This window comes from Magallana gigas, chromosome 4 (genome assembly GCF_963853765.1).
Source record: "Magallana gigas chromosome 4, xbMagGiga1.1, whole genome shotgun sequence".
NCBI lineage: Eukaryota > Metazoa > Mollusca > Bivalvia > Ostreida > Ostreidae > Magallana > Magallana gigas.
Genome location: NC_088856.1, coordinates 35,070,213 through 35,091,478, shown reverse-complemented (window position 1 = coordinate 35,091,478; position 21,266 = coordinate 35,070,213). Strand labels below are relative to the sequence as shown.

General features: G+C 33.5%; 2 protein-coding genes across 5 annotated transcripts in view; one reads left to right on the top strand and one right to left on the bottom strand.

Annotated features, from left to right (window-relative positions):
• The window catches only part of LOC105321431 (uncharacterized), a 37,786-nt gene extending 31,394 nt beyond the window's left edge, over nucleotides 1-6,392 (top strand). The window contains exons 36-44 of the mRNA XM_066082248.1: nucleotides 1,050-1,145; nucleotides 2,740-2,887; nucleotides 3,104-3,264; nucleotides 3,751-3,910; nucleotides 4,275-4,441; nucleotides 4,748-4,826; nucleotides 5,297-5,512; nucleotides 5,811-5,934; nucleotides 6,252-6,392. Coding sequence (XP_065938320.1) covers nucleotides 1,050-1,145; nucleotides 2,740-2,887; nucleotides 3,104-3,264; nucleotides 3,751-3,910; nucleotides 4,275-4,441; nucleotides 4,748-4,826; nucleotides 5,297-5,512; nucleotides 5,811-5,934; nucleotides 6,252-6,325 — 1,225 coding nt within the window. The 3' untranslated portion in view covers nucleotides 6,326-6,392. The remainder of the gene's footprint in view (nucleotides 1-1,049; nucleotides 1,146-2,739; nucleotides 2,888-3,103; nucleotides 3,265-3,750; nucleotides 3,911-4,274; nucleotides 4,442-4,747; nucleotides 4,827-5,296; nucleotides 5,513-5,810; nucleotides 5,935-6,251) is intronic.
• Nucleotides 6,393-7,847: 1,455 nt separating this feature from the next.
• Nucleotides 7,848-20,171, bottom strand: LOC105344682 (sugar phosphate exchanger 3). 4 transcript variants are annotated; one of them, XM_034449985.2, is made up of 20 exons: nucleotides 19,924-20,171; nucleotides 19,594-19,708; nucleotides 19,292-19,384; nucleotides 18,213-18,244; nucleotides 17,836-17,887; nucleotides 17,283-17,428; nucleotides 16,888-16,984; nucleotides 16,410-16,494; nucleotides 15,860-15,937; nucleotides 15,180-15,215; nucleotides 13,554-13,625; nucleotides 13,118-13,138; nucleotides 12,264-12,370; nucleotides 11,794-11,935; nucleotides 11,606-11,631; nucleotides 11,364-11,436; nucleotides 10,815-10,925; nucleotides 10,442-10,536; nucleotides 9,962-10,027; nucleotides 7,848-9,780 (listed from the first exon to the last, which is right to left on the bottom strand). In XM_034449985.2, exons 1-20 carry the CDS (start codon nucleotides 19,983-19,985, stop codon nucleotides 9,616-9,618), a joined length of 1,674 nt encoding a protein of 557 aa, XP_034305876.2. In that variant the 5' UTR covers nucleotides 19,986-20,171; the 3' UTR covers nucleotides 7,848-9,615. The 4 variants fall into 4 exon arrangements, with proteins under 4 accessions (XP_034305876.2, XP_034305877.2, XP_034305878.2 ...); XM_034449986.2 differs by lacking the exon at nucleotides 13,118-13,138; XM_034449987.2 differs by lacking the exon at nucleotides 15,180-15,215.
• Nucleotides 20,172-21,266: the final 1,095 nt, after the last annotated feature.

The following is a 21,266-nucleotide window of genomic DNA, read 5'->3' as shown; positions in this document are numbered from 1 at the left end:
TTTTCGAGAACTACAATGCATCAATTTGTCAGATAACTACGTAAGCACCCTCAAAAAGTGTAGATTCAAAATTATAAAAGCCGTGACCTCAATCTAATACTGGGGCCCCAAGAGGTGTTCAAAGTTTAGCGTAGAAATATAGAGGGAAAATGTTGAAAAATCTTTTTCTAGGGAACTATAATGCTTCAGCTTGTGAGATAACTATGCAAGCATCCTTAAATAATGTAGATTCCAAATAATTAAAACTTTAGCACTGAACTAATACTGTGGCCCCAAAAGGGGTTCAAAGTTTAACATAGAAAGATATATTGAAAATGTTTTTAAAAAGTTCTTCTCGAGAACTATAATGCTACAGTTTGTGAGATTACTATGCAAGGATCCTCAAATTGTGTAAACTCTAATGTAGTGGAACCAAGAGTTATCTTTCTTAATGTTCTGTACAGTCTGAGAGTTATTCCTCTTGAAGTGGAACTCTTCTACGTTCAGTTTTTCAGGTTGTGTACGTGCGGTCCCACCGCAGTGCTACACATTTTCATTCCTATGTTACTATTTATGTTGTTCAAGCCAACCATAAACCTCGGACCATTACTGGGTCCCCAGAAAGGGGTTCAATGTTTAAAATAGAAAAAGCATATGCTACGAAATGTAATGTTACAAGGAACTGCTGTTCAGGTGAGCGATGTGGCCCATGGGCCTCTTGTTCTTATTCTGATGATTGTATTTTTGAATAGTCAAAAAGTGCATGCTTTTGTTACAAGACCAAGCACCATAAAACTTTCATTATACAACCAGACAATCTGCTACTTTAAATCTTACTTTAAAAACTTAAGTATTTCTGTCAAAATAGCGTAAGGAAATTATTTGAAAAATGAAAATAAGCTGTATTGCTTATTGAGGAGATTGTGCCTGATCTGTTGAAATAGACCACAGTTCTTGTAAAAGGTAGATAAGGTGCTGTTAAGCTCGAAGTCATCAATTTTGGTAGAGTGATCGATTTGTAGAAACCTTAACAAGTGATGATGAATGTTTAATAAGAGTTCTGTTTTCAGCTCCATGAATGTCCTGTGTAGAAGGAGCCAGGGCTGTTTCTTCAATGGGAGCTGGAATGTGGCCCACTGTCAGAAAACAAAGCTCATCTCCAACAGGTCGGCTCACATCCTCTAATGGATTCATGGTTTTAACTACTCTTTCAATACTTAAATTAATGCTTTGTTTTGACCACATTGTTTAAAATTGACAGATATTTTGAGACTTCTGGTTTTAATTTACCATTAAACACTTCCTCTTCTGGTCAGATTCATTTGTGGTTAATGACCTTTAACCCTAATTCATCTGCTAGGGACTTTTGGTTTGAACTTTGACTCCTTCTGGAAAGAAGCATTGGTTTTCAACACTGCTTACTTAGATTGGATCATTAATTTTGGTTTGACCTTTGAACAATTCTTTCCTACAATGGACTTTTGGTTTTGCATTGACCTTTGACCACCAGTCACTTGGATAGGGCTTTTGGTTTGACCTTTGAACACTACTGTCTTAAATAGGGATGTTGTTTTGACCTTTGAACAATACTTTCTTGAAAAGGGATGTTGTTTTGAACTTTGAACAATACTTTCTTGAATAGGGATGTTGATTTGACCTTTGAACAATACTCTCTAGAATAGGGATGTTATTTTGACCTTTGAACACTACTCTCTTGAATAAGGATGTTGTTTTGGCCTTTGAACACTACTCTTTTGAATAGGGATGTTGTTTTGACCTTTGAACACTACTCTCTTGAAAAGGGCTGTTTGTTTTGACCTTTGAACAATGCTCTCTTGAACAGGGATGTTGTTTTGACCTTTGAACAATACTCTCTTGAATAGGGATGTTGTTTTGACATTTGAACAATACTCTCTTGAATAGGGATGTTATTTTGACCTTTGAACACTACTCTCTAGAATAGGGATGTTATTTTGACCTTTGAACACTACTCTCTTGAAAAGGGATGTTGTTTTGACATTTGAACACTACTCTCTTGAATAGGGCTGTTGTTTTGACATTTGAACACTACTCTCTTGATTACGGCTGTTATTTTGACCTTTGAACACTACTCTCTAGAATAGGGATGTTATTTTGACCTTTGAACACTACTCACTTGAAAAGGGCTGTTTGTTCTGACCTTTGAACAATACTCTCTTGAATAGGGCTGTTGTTTTGACCTTTGAACAATACTCTCTTGAATAAGGATGTTGTTTTGACCTTTGAACAATACTCTCTTGAAAAGGGCTGTTTGTTTTGACCTTTGAACAATACTCTCTTGAATAGGGCTGTTATTTTGACCTTTGAACAATATTCTCTTGAATAGGGATGTTATTTTGACCTTTGAACAATACTCTCTTAAATAGGGCTGTTATTTTGACCTTTGAACAATATTCTCTTGAATAGGGATGTTATTTTTACCTTTGAACACTACTCTCTTGAAAAGGGCTGTTTGTTTTCCTTTGAACAATACTCTCTTGAATAGGGTTGCTGTTTTGACCTTTGAACAATACTCTCTTGAATAGGGCTGTTGTTTTGACATTTAAACACTACTAGGGATGTTTTTTTGACCTTTGAACACTACTCTCTAGAATAGTCACTACTCACCCTTGACTTCTAAATACATTTCCTTTTGTGTTTTGGATGGCTTTGTATTTAATCTTAAGGATCAATATCATGGTGATTGTTTATGACATCTGTCCTCCTCTTTTCACTGTACAGCTATGTGTACCCCCTGTTTGTCCCATGTAATGGTACACAGTCACTGGGTCCTAAAGAGAAGACAGAAACAGAACAAGATCTGAGGGTCAAGCTGGAAGCCATGTTAGGAGGCGCAAAGGAAGTCCTACAGGATGTGATCCTGTCAGAGGTGAGACTTCTATAAGAGTAGGTCTTTTAAATTGTCTGCACTTAAGATGTAAATGGCTAGGCTGTTCATTTTCATCTTATGTGTCTGCAAATATACAGCGAATCCACAAAATTAAGTCCTGAAAATGCCGAAAAAATTAACAGTAACACCTAATGATAATTGCCCCTACAAATATAGTTGATTCCATGGTGTCTCTATTTCTGGATCTGTGTTTAGGATGGAGCTGACATTGTCCTACATGCCACAACCTTACACCCACACTTGGAGCTTTATGTGGACACACTGAAAACTAAGGCGGATTACACTCAGGGCTTCAGTTTCGGTCCTTCATCTGAGAGGAATAAGTTCTCGCCCCGAAATAGGGAGGATTCCACTAAGTAAGCACCGTAGAGTGTATTGATGCTGTCAGGAAAATTGGTCGAACCAATTGTATGTTTATGTCAGGAGAACCTTGTAGCAGGTTAAAGTCATTTAAGTCACATACTGTTTACAATGTACAAGATTATTTTCACCCTGTGTTATTCTTGCACTTCTTCAGTTTCAGTTTGAAACAGTTTCGCCTAATCTTGAATTCCCAAGACCAAAGTTGTGGTTAAAGAATGATAATTTGAGACCAAGGAGTTCGCCCAGTGATAAATTCAATGAGGGCAACTGATGTAAAATAAAATGGGGGCAAATATTTTCGTGACAGTGTGTACAGGGTGTACTTTTAGAGGCATGAATAAAAGTGTTTGTTAGTGAACTAGTGATAAATCTTTCAACATGTCACATGTATATTGGTTTAATCAATTTTTTTAACATCATTAAATGATCATTAGATAAAATCCCTGTATTTTGATGTAAATATCATGTGTTTTCTTCAGTGTGGAGATAGTTCTAAAGTTCCGTAGCATTGATTTGGAGGCGCTACAGAATCTCCACCTGACCACGCGGGGGGACATTTCGGACGACCTCCAGCACCAGGTCAACAGCCTACTGCTGGGGGAGGTGGCCCAGTCCTTCAATCTCACCTGGATAAAACAGGTACATTGTCATACCTGGATAAAAAATGTACATTAAATTTCACCTTGATAAAAAATAATGGATAATTGAGGATATAAAAAGTAGAATTTAATAATGATAAAAAAAATATATGTAAAACTATACAGAAGTCATTTTCATTATGACGGCATAGAAATGTGAATACTATTTGAATATGCCATTGGAAGTATTCTATTTGTGATATTTTTATGGATAAAATTAAAAGTGTTTGCTGCATGGGTAACAGACTGACATTGCTGTTCAGGTGAGCAGTTTGGCCCATGGGCCTCTTGTGTCTATTGCTTATGCATTGGTAAAAAAATATCTTTACTACATGTATGTAATGAAAAGCATTAATTTATTTCAGGACAAGCTGTCTTTTGAGATTAAGAAATCGACCCAGAGTAAAATTGACATGGTTGCTGAGGTAGAGAAGATGCAGAGTGCTGTCAAACAAGAGCAGATAGTGCTACACGTTCATTACATCAGGCCTATAGTGGCCACCGAGGCATTCACTCAGAGGACATTCAAAGAGTAAGCTTAACTTTAAAAATTAAAAACAGAGAAATTAAAGTAAAATAACATGAAAAAGGTTTTTAATTGATTACAAACTATAATGACTGTATACCAACTGTTTTAAAGATAGCAATTAGTACTTGAACTTTGCTGCTACGCTTTAAATTAAATTAAGCTGAGCTGTAAAATGAACACTTGATTGCGATTAAAGTTCCTGTCAGAGTTTAACATGTCCATCATGTGAATTTCATATACATGTATGTCATCCTAGAATTTGAAAATCTTTTAGCTTTTGAATGATGTGTATTATTATTTTGTTTTTAGGTTGTGTCCAGATAAATACCAGACGTCCACCTCACCACCCCCTCTAAAGACAACAGTTACCACTCTCAATACCAATTATGTAAGACTTAGCGAAAATATGGTAATGTAAAAGTGGTTATTTACCGGGGTATGGGTATGTTTGGGTATTAAATACACCATTGCATGTTTTAACACCCTTAAGTTTTAATTTTTGTAGCCATATGTTCAAGGATACATTACAAGGTTTTATAAACTAACCACGTAACTAGACTAATGTAAATACCCCCTATGCATAAATGGTCTTTTCTACAGTATATTTTGTTCACTCTGGTATTATGTGAAACAACAGTTCTATCATGCTTTGTACAATATTTCAAGTGAAATATTTTTATATCATTCTGACTGAATAGAATCACTGTAAGTTATGATAATTCAGGTCTCCATGAACATGACTCGGCCTTTTGCAATTGTGCACTGTCAGGTCTTAGCACCAGTATGTGCAAATGTGTGATCTCAAATGTATAGAGATCATGTTGAATGTATGCACATCTGCAGTACACTATTTTACAGAGCACAGTAACACTCTCCAGCCAGGCCCCCAGTCTGATTGTCGTATACAACGCCTCGGAAATGACCCGCGCGGAGGCTGACGCCGTCGTCTTAGATACAGTCCACACCTGTCTGATAGAGATCCACTCCTGTGAGTCCTGTATGAGCCGTTACTCCCGCGACTCCTGCTCCTTCCATCCACTGACCACCGACAGCCCACCCTCCACTACCCACAAGGTTAGGAAGACCAGTACTTTGGTTTGATGGTTGTTTACTGCTTAATAATACCTATACTTATTATTGATATATTGCATTGCTCTACAACACACAAAGTTAGTAAGACTATATGATTGGCCGTTTGTTTGGGGCTTTAGCAGTATACACTTCATTGAAATTATACATGGCTCTACCATGACTGCCCTATTATCTATTATTATATTGGATAGCAATACATGTATTAGTCCCATTAGGACAGTGGAAGTAATTGGTGTCGTTAGAAGTTTTACATTTTTAACTCCATTTTCCTCCTTCCCAGATGAACGAGTCTACCCCATCGATAAGTCAGGAGGAGCAGATCCACCTGGGAGCGGTGACCATCACCATCATAGCCACAGCCGGCTGCTTCCTGCTAGCCCTCGCTCTCTGGACAGCCGATTATGGTAATTTTTATGAATTTGATCAAACTTAAAATAATTTCTTCATTTGGAGAAAAATTATTTCTTGATATCTTTTATAATTAAAGGTCAAGATTTTATTTAAAATACATATAAATTTTCACCAATTGCTCTTATTAAAGAATTTTCCAAGAATTTGGCTTGTTTTTTTAAATTACACAAAATAAAATTAAGTAATTGTGGTAAGTTGACTTGAACCAAAATAATGTTCTTTAGTAGACAATTAAGTGTATCATTCTGTGAATAGTTCTAAATGTTAGAATTCATAAGATGTACATGATTTTCGGTATTTTTACTTTCAGTGAGAAAAGCAACCACAAAGAAATCCAAATTTAAACGGAAACAACATAAAATAGAAATGGACATACAACAGTGAACCTAACTTGATTTTTGAACGAAACATTCTTGTATGTTTCTAAAATAAAGTAATTTTGTACCGGTAATTGGTGTTGCTTCGTTTTTAAGGCGTCGAGCTAATGCTCGGCAGCCTTCTAGCGATCGTCTGGATTGGCAATCGTCCAAAAATTCATGCACTGCACCGCCTTTTTAATGCGCATAAAAAATAAGTTCCTTGAAGTATTAAACGTATTACAGATTTGTATTCCTTTTATTCAACTAAATTGTGTACAAAAAACAAACTTTGCCTCCCTGGTTATTGACAACTCATTGCATTAGTATAAATTTGCTTAATCAAGAAATGGCGGATGAATACAATAAGGTGCAATGTAAACATTCACTGAAATATTATTTAAGTTTATCGCTTACATTTTGATTGGAGACTGTGCCCGATAGAAATAAAATTTGATATGTAAATGTATTTGTTATCGGGCATGGTCTCCAAAATAATTGTAAGCGATAAACTTATCTAGAGATTTTGTTGCAATTAATAAACACGATAATGCAGTTGGTTTGGTCAAGCATTTTAGATAGCACGTGTTGTGGATTTGTTTGTAAACAACCATAGCATAGGTAATTTTGTTTCAAACGGGAATTGAAATAAATAAAAGTATGTTTTATTATTATAATTAGGGACACACTGTTAATGTATTCAAATTATGAGCCTGTGAAATGTGCAAAGACTTTTTAAAGCAGAAAGAAAATAATTTTTTTTGAACTTTGAAATTTCTTCGATTTTTGTAACCATGATGAGTTATTGTATTATAAACTCATCACTACCTATTTTATACTGAAATATACTGATTATTGTTTTTGAAACAGCACAAAACGTAATTTATTTCCTTTTTTATTCTAATATTATTTGATAAACGACTATATATATTAGTACAGAAATTCAAATTATTGATATCATTCTATATAAAAGAAAATGTCAGCTTGACGCCTTTGTGGCCGTTCCGGCCTTTGATTATTTATTTATTTCTGCTTTTTTTGGCATGTCTGTTAAAATCAAAATCCTCCTCGAAAGATTAGACTTGATCGAAAAAATTGATATTAAACTGCAGACTAATTAATCTCCATGCAGTGATTCTCTGAATAAATTCGTCGCAAATACAAATTGATTTACAGTGAATCTTATTCTATAAAGTACATGACAATATATATATAAAAAGTTTGTAAAACGTGTGCCACCTACCCAATATATCGATAAAATATACTTTATTTGAGAGGGAATACAACTGTCAAGTGAAACTGGTGACCTTTTTGCACATGATTAAATAGGTCAATGTCACATTATATTTTTAAAGTTCAGGGGTGATCAATGAAATATATTTTGTTCACAGAACAATATATCCTCTTTTTGGACAAAGAAATAGATGGCTTTGTAAAAAAGTACAAGGTGAAATGATTCTTTGATCTCTAGAAGTTGGAGACCAATGTGTAGTAATATACCTTCATGATACATTCACAAACAATCTAGCTGTTAATAAAAACTATTGAAACTCCACAAAAAATTGGCTTTAATTTCAATAATCTCGGATGCACATAATACATAGTTTTCTTCACTCAACACAAAAAACATGAGGTGTCATATGCATGAGATAACAATGATTGGAAGAACTGAAGTTTTAGACCAAGCACAAATTGTTGGTCTCATGTGGTTTGCATACTTTGGTATATAACGTACCAGATCACATGAAAATTATTTGGAAGCAATATTCTATACCAGCTTTTTATAAACTCTGACTGAACACAGGGAAAAAAACCAAAAACTTTAAAGCTGCTTGGTCCGATTTTCTTGTAATTACAGTATCAAAATTTTTTTCATACAAATTATTTATCTTAGAAAGTTATGGACTTTCTCCTATTTACACTAGCAGAATCAGTCTCTTTTCAAAATTAGAAATATTCAAAGTAAATAAAAATAATTTGTTTTTGGGCAAACGAAAAAACAAACAAAAATGCATCACAAGAATGTTTAGAACAGGAAACCGCTTGCTTTCGTCCCTGGAATGATTGGGGTTATTCAACCCACATGCTATGCATCAATTGTAAAGAAAACCGTCTTTAGAAATATTAGCGAACAAAACGTACACATGTTTATTTGTAATTTGTCTGATCATTTCGACCTTTATTTAAAGCGATCTCAAATTTGTAATACAACCATACCTGTCTCGTCGACATGGGTGAAATTTAACATGAGGCGAAATAACTCAGTACCTTTTAATGTCGTTTGTTTTGTTAGCAAATTTTGTACGTATTTTTCTTCATTGAAATTTGGCATAATTGACAGGTAAAATTACTGCAATGTCTATTATTATACATATACTACTCATAGCCATCGTTTAAAAGCGTGCATAAAATTTGATATAAAATCGGACCAAGAAGCTTTAAAAATACATTATTACGGTACAACTTTTCAAGCCATAGACAATGCAATATTCCAAAATAAAAACACAATCAAGCATTATAATACCGGTATAAGTCGTGTACAATTTGATGCTAAGTTCCGTTAATGTATCCAAGGACATCATCATAAAAAGGCACATCAGTAAAGATAAAATTTAATATCACATTTTACAAGTTGCTGAGGACTAGAATAGGAGAGACTAAAATTTGATAAAATACTGTTGTATGTTAGGAATAATTCTTTCACACCCAATCATCCTAACAACAACAAAAACATACTGTGATTGCTGGAAAAACAGTTTCAATTAAAGAAAGAAAACGGAGGCTAGTATGTTGTATGCTAAAAAATAGTAATTTACTATATATCATAAAACAAAAAAAGCTCACAGTTTGTTGTAGATTAAAATATAATACAATTTTAAGATATCATAAGAAATCGTATGCATATGTACATAAATGTGTATCGTGCATATTAAAAAATGAAACATATAATACTACATGTATAAGTTTAAAAATAAACATTTTACATATGAAAATATTTAATATTTGATATCTAAAAGAATACATTTCAATTAAAGACTTTCACATACACATAAAGCTACCTGGAGATAGCTGGTGCATACTTAAACATGTACACACCTTAAAGCCCTTAAAATATTATATTTACTCACAAAAATCACAGCTTCACAATGCATTTCATGATACTAAAATGTTTGAATAAAAATAATTTAATACATGCTTTGAATCTCCAACAAGGATTTTCACAACTAATCCACAGTGTAAATTATATATGACACAATATGGTACACAATGTAATAATGTATGGAATAAAATGATTCAGTGCTGGAATGCCTTGAGAGATCAGTCGAAATACTGATCCGAGTCCTGAACCCCTGGGCCGCCTGCCCTGTGGGTGGGGACTGATGACACACCCTTGTACCAGGAGAAGCGGACCCTCTTCTGCCTACACAGGTCTCTCACTTCTCTGATGAACAGTGGAAGAATACACAGAGCTGTCAGAAGTGTCTGAAATGAAGAAATTACACCAAGATCTAAAACAGTTACTCAACAGTCTGTTAGCCATTTGCAACAGTGTTGTTAATTGTCAATGGAGAATTAATCAAATTTTAATTATTTTGCTGATCCATCCATTTTCAAAAAAAAATATTGTAGTGTTAGGAATTATGAATACAATTTTCTGACATACCATTAACATAAAAAGATAGAAAACAGACTTCCATCCCAGTCCATCTTGTATCAATGGCACCAATATCTAAATTTTAAAAAAAAAAGTCATTAGCATTCGTGATCTAGTGCTGTTTCATTTTTTTTTCTTCGAATATTCAGGTTCCTATTTTCATACCCTAGATAAAAGTTAATTCACGTATCTGATTTGGAGAAAAAAGTCCTTGAAATTTCATGTAATTTTCCAAAACTGTATTGCATTATTGGAAATTATTTTTCCCTTTTATTTGTCCTCCAGTTTCCCCATTGACCTTGGGCAAATCTAATTTAAATTCCGCAAGTCAATTCTCATTCATAAAAACTATACATTTAATTAAAGGAAATTTGAAAATTGACAAAATATTTCACAACTGTGATTGGGCGAAAATAACATATGGCAAGAAAAGACCCTGCAAGTATACAGTATACAAAGATGCTGGTATTATGTGGTTGAACTCCTGACCTGCCCAATGGCGGCGCCGACACTTCCTGTCCCGTCCACGATACCAGTCACGGTGGCCAGGGCCTCACTGTTACCCTGGACAGGGCCCTGCTTACCTGAAATGTGATGTTTATATTGATAAGTGATTTAACATGCCTAATAATCTAAATTGTGTTTTATTCAATAACTGATGATGTTTAAATTCACAATTATCTCGAATGAGCAATTCTTGAACATGCAACAGCTAATTAACAAATCACTGAATTAGTAGTAACAATAGCATTAACACCACAGTTTAAGTCTACAGTCTTTATTTTTTGCTGATAATATACTGAATTTGATGGCTTTATATTCATGACTTATAAAACTAAAATTATAAGAGAGGAAAACTTACCAAGGTCGGCAGAAATGGCGGCACTGACCAGGTTAGCCACGCCCCCAATGAAGAACCCCACCACTGCCATCAGTAGACCGTTCATGGTCAGAGTGCTGCTTAGATCAGAGTCTGCAACAACATTAATTTTCATATCATTATATATCGAGAATGGGCCGCTTGATAAAATTGAAAATTTCCATAAAGGCTAAATTTACATTGTATTGCATACTAAATCATATACAGTAACAATAAAGGTCATCAGAAATGAACAATGTTGGCAGAAACAGTATTAGATCTGCCAATTCATGATCATTAGGTTAAACTTAATTTGAAATTTTATCAGCTGAAAGGATTATGCCAAGCTGATATCAATTTCTTTTAAGAAAGCCAAGCAATTGTGATCATTATATCACTGGTGTACATACATTTATGTCTGAATTAAATCTACTAAAGAAACAAAGCCATTTAAAATTACACTATCCTAAAGAAGATATGCATGTAATGAACTTGTACATTTTTGTATTTCATCACTAGTTCAAGCAAGTATGATGAATGGTAGCTACATACTGTATATGAAGAGAGCTGGAATGCCAAGGAGGAGCATGGGAATAACTATGACACTCCTATGCTGGAAGCGATCCTGTCAATGTAAAGCATGCTCTGTCAATGTTAACTATAAATAAATACTCAAGTATCCAGATATACAATTATTTTTATAATATCTCACGATCTCATTCATATAATACAAGATTGGATTTGATAAGTACGTAACATATACAGGTATGTCAATAAGATGAAAAGCTACTTACAGATACAAATCCAAATATCGTCCCACCTGGAAAAAAAAAATTATCAATAAATTTTACATCATTATTTACGTTTGTTAATTTTGTACAAATGACTGACATTTCTTGGACCACTTGACCTTAAAATGTACACAAACTTGACCATAAAATGTAAGCAGACATGGCCATTAAACAGGAGTAGGAAGCGTTACCTATGATGCCGCCCACATCGTACCAGATGGAGATATCATCGGCCACCGTCTCCTTCCACCCGTATTTATTGTGGAGGTAGTAGGGCAGCCAGAAAAAGAAGGAGTAGTTCACAAGCTTCAGGCAGGCATAGGCCAAAGCATACTGAAAAATACCAGGATATATTATTTAAAAGAGGAGCCAAAGATGCCTGATACTGTTTATCCATTATTTTTATGCAAATTGCTAATTTTGCAAAAATGAACTACATGGATCCATAATTTTTTATTTTACAAATGTCATTTCATTTAGTTTTTATCAAAATGATTACAAAAATAGCAAAATAGCCCCAAAAAATCCCATATACCGTAAATGGTACAAGAAGACAACTAGCATATATTGAAATGTAGCTATGCAAGATTTTTGATTCGCAAAATTTGAACAAAATTATCTTAATCTCCCATTTAAGATGAACTACTAATAAAGCACCTACCAGAGCTACACCGGGCAGACAGAGGGCGCTGCAGAAGCTGATGGCCGTCGGTCGGTCGTCCGAGAGGACGGAGTCCGAGCGGGTCACCACGGGGTTCAGAAGAGGGGCTGAAAGGGAGTACATAGAAAGATCTAAAATACAGCATAAACTAGAGGCTACCCAGGGGATCAATTTTGTACATGTACATACACTGTACATATTTTGCATTTTGAATCTTTTTACCCCAGAATTTGTCTCCTACACATAAAATTAAAGGGATATTTATAATATTATCATTAACAGCTAAATTCAAACAATTGTCAAATAATAATTCACTGACTGATATTTAGCTCTTATCCTTAATTTTCCTCAGCAAGCAAAGTATAAGTTTCCAGATAAAATGTATATCTTACAGAAGAGAAGATGGAGTCTATAGATCTTAGAGTGTAACCGATATCTTATATACTGAAGATAACAGTGTACATTTTGAGTTGCTGTATGCTGTTTTGTACACTGCTAAATAGCATGCAAGAAGTAAACAATGCAACAGAAATCTAATGGTTCAACTGATACATCATAATCACAACAGTATTATATTCAAAATTCAATGCAAAACAATGAATAAATATGTGACAATAGACTGGAACAAGTACCGGTACCAGTAACTGAACAACAGAGTAAGTCCATGCTGATAGTGATTAAGGAGGTTTATGCAGATAAAGCTTGTGTACACAATTTACATGTACATAATCATATTAGACAATGTTTGTGCCCAAAATCAAACATGCACTTTATAACTTGAATATTGAGTACAAAATTACTGAAGTTGTTCTCAAAACACTTTTAATTATTAATTCTTATGAAGAAGTATATACCTTCTGAAGAAAACTCCAATTCTATGAAATGAATTAAAATACATCCAAATGCTTGTATTGGTAAATCATATATCTGAACCTTTTACAGATTACAGATGTAGTTAAAATCCATAAACTTTTTTAATTGATAAAAAACTGCTATAAATGGCCGAAACCTGCAACCTTGTTCATGCTTGCACTATTCATTTAACAGCATGCGTATCAAATGGAAATCAAGGTGCATACCTAAACTCTAAGGATATTGTGTTCTTTTATGAACTTTTCTCAACAACATTTTAGTAATTGATTTCAATGCTATACATTCATCATACAAAAAAATTGAACATTTCTAATCAGTCAGTAAAAAGCAAGGCTAGAAGTCTTTACTTGTAGTGACTGAAAAAAAATAAAAATAAAGTTGCCTATATCAAAATATCAAAAAGATTTCAAGTCTTACCGTCTTCGTCATCAATGACCCCCCTGTTGTTTATCAGACGACTCGGATCATCACCATCATCTGACAGGTTCCCTACAAAACAACAATTCCAATACATATAACTCTTTCACCAGGCAGAGTATTAAAGCTATAAAAAACACAGAAATCTGGTACAAGGTACTTTGTCAAGATAATTAATACAGTACTGTACATGCTGTAGTTCCATTAATATTCTTGAGCATCAATGTTTTTTGGGGATTTTGTTAAGTTCCCAATTCATGGACAATGGTTCTAACAATAATCTATATTGTAAGATACATGAACAATGGTATCTGTATCCTTGAAGAACATTTTGTGGATCAACAGAGCAGCAAAATCCATAAATAATTAAAATCGTATTCAAGATATATTTTTGAAACGCCGGTGCAATTATGTCACAGGCAACTGATGATTAAAATATTTTGTTTAATAATAAAAATTTCCCCATTACTATAAAACAGTACAGCTAGGGGATAATTTTATCAATTTTATTACAAATTAAAATGAAATATTAACGTCAGGAGCCTGAACTACAAATACATTGAATTTGAACAATAAATTCAATTCCTCTTTTCCAATGGATTCAATGTACAAAGTTAACATAAGCTGCTAGTACGTACGTGACTTGTACACAATTTTCTAAAACTGAGGTGTCCTAGGCCTATATATGTGAAATCTTAAATAGGTGGTACATGTGTATTTCCAATTTTCAGATCAGAACAAATTTGAAATGTTCAAATTGTAGATAATATTGATAGGAAAAGATTAGATATGTCAGAAGTAGGGAAATGTGGAAATTCTTTTTAAGAATGCCACGTACATCAAGCCATTTTCTTTGAGAAAAATGTGCTAAACTATTCAGAAGTGGTAACATCCAGTCAGAGAAATAATCATATTCACTACAAGAATATACATGTATATATACAAAGTGTTCACATGCATGCTCGTAAATATACATGTTCTCCATGATATGAATCAAACACACAGAATCACATTCAACTCTATAGACTACAGGAATTAAATCACATCATACTGCCAAGTTGAACCTACATTTTGACTATATCACTTGAATTTTGTGATGCTTTCAATGATTTTATTCATCAACTAATATAAATAATATCATGACACATTGAAATTCAAATTTCTTTAAATGCTGCAAGAAACCCCCCTAACTTAACATCCAATGATTCAATGTGATTTAATGCATTATTAAAGAAACAGTATGGGTTGGAATATATATACATGTACAGATATGTATGATACTAGTATTTAAGATTTTGGATTTTTTTTTAAATAGAAGATTAAATCATATTTTGATTCTATCAAAACTCTACAAAGAGATTCAATAAAGCCTACCATAATTATTACCATGAAATATCATTCCACCAACTAGTCAAGATCTGATTTTTTAAATGATTATTGTATTCCAATAGAAATTGGAAGAACTTTTAACACTCTCACATTCCAAAGGTCCCATTCAACTTCTACCCCATGGTCTCTATCCCAAACCCTACTTCATTCAGACATGGCTAATTGGCTATGCTTCCACAATCAGCCAGAGAGCCGTAAGATGATTAAGTAAAAGCAAGCAGTAACAAACCACTGTACCTTGATTGTTGCTTACATGGGGAATATTAATGGACTCTGAAAATTATAATTTTTTGCTTTCAAGTACATGCAGGTAGAACTGTAATACATGTAATTAAGCAAATACATGTAATTAAACAATGTGTTTTTATATATTCAAGCATACATTATGTCTGTGTGTATATGCATGTACATGTTTAAAGGGTGTGTGTATTTTTGCTATATTGTTAATCTTTATTAAATCATCACCTAGCTATAAGTTTTAATATTTGTAACATTATACTATCAAAGAAATACATGTAATACTAGTTCTTTTAAATCATTATGGGTATCATGATAGCTATGTCATATTGTATGAAGGATTTGATAATTGAAAAAACTAAGATGTTTAATAAGTACAGTAGTACATAATTGATCATCTTAAATCTTACCAAGTCATCAAATCACAATGCATGTTTTGTTGAACGCAATTACATGAACTATCAAATGTCTGAACAAAAGGCGATGCACAATCAACACAGACGCCTTTAATTTCCAATTTAAATAATAAAATTAACCTGTTCAATACTTTGGGTAATGATTCAGAAATACAACTAATGCCACAGCATATTTTACTAAGCCTGGTAAAACACAGTCATTATGATATAAATATCTCTGAGATATTGAATCATTTCTCAGTTCCTTCAGTAGAAGAATCCTACCGTTTGACTCCCCTTCATTGATCACGACGCTGTACTCCTTGGGATGGACGGTACTGTCTTCATCAGGGAGAGAGAGGCCTACAGCACGGAAAATGGAGTGATGCTATTAGATAGTCTATTCCTCATTTGTTGAGTATTTAACATACTGATCATTCTATCCTCTTTCAATATTTGAGGCTTAGTAGTCATTGAACATACAGTTTGCCAAGATTAATAAGAAATATATCATTTTTTCATAATTTACTTGTCAATGAGAGACATGTGCAGTGTGTCACATTCTAAAAAATTAAGTCTTAAAAACATAAATATACTACTACTACTAGTACATCAATTTATCTGTAAACAAATACAGTTCCATTACTACTGAATGAATATACAAAGTCATGTAAAATGAATGGAACTTTGCTGTATCAAATAATTACATGTAAACAATGTATATCATCAAACAATATTCCGCATGAATCTCATTCAAGTTACATGGATATGAATAAATCTAAACAGAAACATTGTAATGAAATTCTGAGCTAGCAGTAAATAATGCAATGTCTACCTATTTCCTTTGGTGTACTGACAAGTCCAAAGAAATTTATGACCCCACCAGCAAACAACACAGACGATGTCAGCAGGAAAGCATACTGAAAAAAAATAAGTGAAGAAGATGAAGACACATGTATGGTCCCTCATGGGCTAATATAGCTCAATCTCTCCTGATCACATTTAATACCATCAAGTAGAAAATTCACATGCATCATGTGGCACCAGGTTTAACTAAATAAGAACCTCTAATGATGCTGCTATTGCAACATTTCAAATACAAACTGCAACTAGATATTCAAAGACTAAATAACTTGTCAATCAACTTTTATTTGGTTTTACATAAAATGTGGTATTTTTTTTCCACTGAATTAAAAATGCCTCAAAAAAATTTTCTATCCCAAATCAATGAACTTTATCGCCGCACAAAAATTTCTGCTTCGAACTGTATCTACCCCGGTAGTGTATATCAAACTCGGTGTCATGTGACTTACGTCGTATCCATAGTCCAGCACCCCTGACACCAGGAAGGCTCCGATGATGTTACCGACCGACGCACACGCACTCCATATACCAAGCACCAGACCACGGCTAAAATATACAGAGAAGGATTCATTTCAGATTATAATTTTAGGAAATATCTGGCCCTGTCATCACCATCTTTTTGAAAATACTCTTATCAGCTATTAGTAGAGCCTAATGTATCCACATAGTTTAGGTAAGAATAAGGTAATATAATCTTTTTACAGTAATATTTACTAAAATCACTCTCTATTAAGATATAAAGATAGACAATCATGTACCATTATTTGTAACATGGATAAAACCAAATTTGTAAGAAATAAATATAGCTATGACTTGACCTTAAATCAAGGCTAAAAACTTATACCTGTGTCGACCAAACCAGTTCCCCATGATAGCGACCACCGTCGGCCACCCCATGGACTGAAGGAGACCGTTCAGGATCCAGATGATGACGTAGACATACTTGTTGTAGAAGTGAGCCCACTCAAACACCACTCCAAACACAAATACCTGGATAATAGATATAGTGCTGTGTTCAGTATATACTGTGGTTTCATTAATATTCAAGGGTATCAATTTTCGTGGATAAAGTGAAAAATCACAGTTTCAAGAATACGTAAATTCGTGGCCAATGACCCTTTCAATACAAAATGTTAATAGAAATTGCACTTCAATGAACACTTAATTTCGTGGATCAACTTATAATGACGAAATCCATAAAAATTGGTATTCAACGAATATTGATGAAACAACAATAGCCAATATAACTGTGCTCAGTACTTCACCACATATAGCCAATGTAATTATAATTATTCTGCCTTGTTAGGTAGTTTTAAAAAATACTTGCAATACTAGCCATTGTTATCATATCTCAAAACAAGGTCATGTAATAATTTGAGCACTAGAGAGAGTTTTACCATTACTGCAGATGAACACATTCCAAAAGACAGCACCAATCGCATATTCAGCCTAAAAAACAACAAATGCTTAGATTAATTATTACAAGTTTACAACATTCATCTGAGTAACTTGAACAATGCATTTACTATAAAACTGCTCATATATCAAAAGAAATTCAAACAATTTTCCATAACAGCAGTAACCATAGATTTCAGTTTCCATGTAAAATCAGCTTCATGTAAATCGTTTTAATCGAGTGGAAATACATTTCTTGGAATCAAATTTCTGAATGATGCATGCATTTTAACTATCTTTGCCATTATTTTCATGCGCAAGTAATTCCCCTGTAAACTTTTCTGATGCCATGACATACAAAATTTGTGTGTTCTCTTACCTGTCTCCTATCATCCCACTAATGTACAGCCCCTAAAGAAAGACACAAAAAAGCTTTATTCGACACTTCAACTTGTATTAATTGTGCTAACTACAGCAAATGATACCAAGGTATGAATATTAAACATATCTCCAACAAAAACTAAACTTAACATCTTTAGATATTTCCCATAAGGATTTGAGGTTTTATTTAAATAAATTTTTTGTTGATAAGATATTTGAGCAATTGAACAAAATCTCATCTTCTAGCTAAAAAAAACTTCATTTTTACAGTAAAATATCAAATACCAATGAGTATAAGTTGCAAGATTACTTAAAGTTTTACTTGAAAAAGCATGAAAGAATCCAGCTAACAAGATTAAGAATAAGTGCACATTCACTATTCATATTGTACTGAGGTATTGATCCCATAAAAGAAATTGTAAATCCATGTGATTATAATACTACAAAACGTCTATGTATCTATTTGGATAAATGTTTTATGAAGAGAAAACAGTTCCAGGGACTATGAAGTATTGTATAAAACTGTCTTGCTTGCTGTAGCCTTTATGTTATAATTTTCTTTTGTCTGTCATTCTATTTCATTTTGACTGTACGCCAACATGGTGATGTCAACAAGACCATTGAATTGAATTGAATTAAATACAGTTAATAGATATATTAAGATTTTATATAAAGTAAATGTTTATTTTGCGATTTAGTCAAATCTATAAAAGAACATTTACCGGTCCCATATTTCCCATCTTTGCTAGCCAAGGGTTTACGATCTACTCTGCTCTTCTGTAGAGGAGTGGACACTAAGTGGAGTAGATCGTAAACCTTTGGCTAGCAAAGATGCAATATATTTCCAAACATATCAAGACAATATTGTATACACTGCAGGCATATTTTTGTTTAAGATGTTCATTGAGAAACACTATCACAAAAATTTAAAATGAGATAATAGGAAAAAGACTAGGGGAGGAAGGAAGAAAAAATACATGTTGAAAAAAGATAAAAGTTGGAGGGGTATTACCGTACAGTGCAGGTTAAGTGGAATGGTAGGTTAAAAAAGTTGATTTTTTTGTAGGTAACACTTACCACTGCGTATGAAATCATAAAGACAGCATCTAACACACCAAGGTACGGCTCAGCATCTTTCCTGGAGTTGAATAAATGGCGAGAGTTCCAGATCTACAAAAGAAAAAATAAACCCATGATCAAAGACTATTATTTTTTGTGCACATACATATATATCTATCGGTAAGTTAAACATCTACAGTGTACATACATGTTCCTCATCTTTTATACTCTCTGCAAAACTTTGATACCATGTTTTCCCTTTCAAATTATTTGCATTGTTTTAAACGAGAAGAAAGTAGTTGATTTATTCTGTAACTCACATGATCAGGTTTGGTGTAGTTAACTGTGTCATTGTGAAAAGATGGACTCCATTCGTCTGAGATTGTGGACTTCACATTGCTGAAAGTCTTTCTTGTTGCATGAAAAAATGCATAGCTGTAAAAGAAAACATATCGGTTTGTATGCAACATTGATTTCCCTATAAAGCTCTAACTAAAGCATGTCAAAATTATTTTTGTGAAGCCAGATGTTGCAAACTTAAATAATTTACAAACCCTTGTCGTCTGCTTGCTTGCAACTTCGACTATCTCACATAAATATACAATATCTAGATTTAAAAAAAAATTAATAACATAAAACAACCTATTTACCTTAGGAACGTGAGCAGAAACACTGCGACATGATGATGTGTGTAGTTCGTGCAATTCGCCATTGTCTGGTTGATTCATATATTGGAATGCTTGAAGTGCAGAGTATTTCGATTAAAACAATACATGTGACAAACTATCTATGTAATCGCTGTATATTTTCTTTTATAAAAATCCCTAATAAAATAGTTCGATAAAACCATATCTGATCACACTGTCATCCACGGTCATTTTATTCCACGCCACGATTCAATGTTTATCAACTTTTCACGTCATATGACTTCTAAACCAAAACAGGAAGTTGGACAAAAGCGGTGTAGGGCAGTATCGACACATCGACGTTTCGATACCTCATCGACAAAAAAAAAATTTAAAATTGAAAAAAATAAATATATGTTTTGACCTTTAGGTTAACTTCAATCATTTATTAGAAGTTTTGAGATGAACAAAAATTTGTTCACCTTCGATCATGAACTTTGAATTAACTTACTGTGATTTACCAACTAAATGTACTGGATACTCAGCTAGTTTAATCAGGGATACGTTCGCGTTCCTAACGTTAGTTTAATTGTGTAAATTGTGATGATTAAAGGAATATAATTTCTAATGTTCATAAAGACGAGTCACCATTAAAATTTTATTAACAACAGCATCAACAATTGCGGCTTTGTACATCTTTGTGTTAAATGTATACTTATATAATAAATACTTAATATATTTACTTTTATATATTCCTAAAAGTATTGCAGTTCACGGTGTCTTATCGCTACATGACCATTTACAAAGTGTGCAGATAAAATGTTCATTCTCAAGTCCTTTTAAATCTTCATTTTCATTAGATTAGATTTTTCCACGATTCTTATATTTTAGTACTTTCGGTTGACGACATTATTTTTACCACTTGCCGCAGAATACGAAGTCCAAAGTGTACTCCAGAAGTGTGAAGACGTCTTGCTTACGGAGCTCGAGTTCAAGATTGCCAAGGTTTCTCCACACCATGTCAATATGGATAGCGATGTGAAATATCTGATGAAATGTCTTTATTATGGCGAGAAATATTCGCTTCAAGAGTTGTATAGGAGATCTTTCGAAATGACTCAACCATATAAACTCCGTAGATACATACAAAATGAACACTAGAAGATGCTACCAGACAAAAATAAACGCGAGTTGTTAGAAAGTCGACTCTTGAAAATTGAAGACGATGTTGAAGGTAAACTTTATGGAAACTCGAGTATGGGTATAAGAACCCCCCAACTCATGTACTGTGGCGCGACATCGGGTTCATTCCAGGTTAATATTCAATGTTCTTCTACTCTGTTTCAGTAGAAACACCTTATTAAAAT

Excerpts from the sequence above, each read along its gene's own strand:
- LOC105344682 (XM_034449985.2), bottom strand. The coding sequence starts at position 19,985 with ATGGCGAATTGCACGAACTACACACATCATCATGTCGCAGTGTTTCTG. Across the intron at positions 16,985-17,282 it reads AACTGGTTTGGTCGACACAG|CCGTGGTCTGGTGCTTGGTA; the intron begins GTATAAGTTTTT and ends TGTATATTTTAG. Across the intron at positions 11,632-11,793 it reads CGATGTGGGCGGCATCATAG|GTGGGACGATATTTGGATTT; the intron begins GTAACGCTTCCT and ends TTTTTTTTCCAG.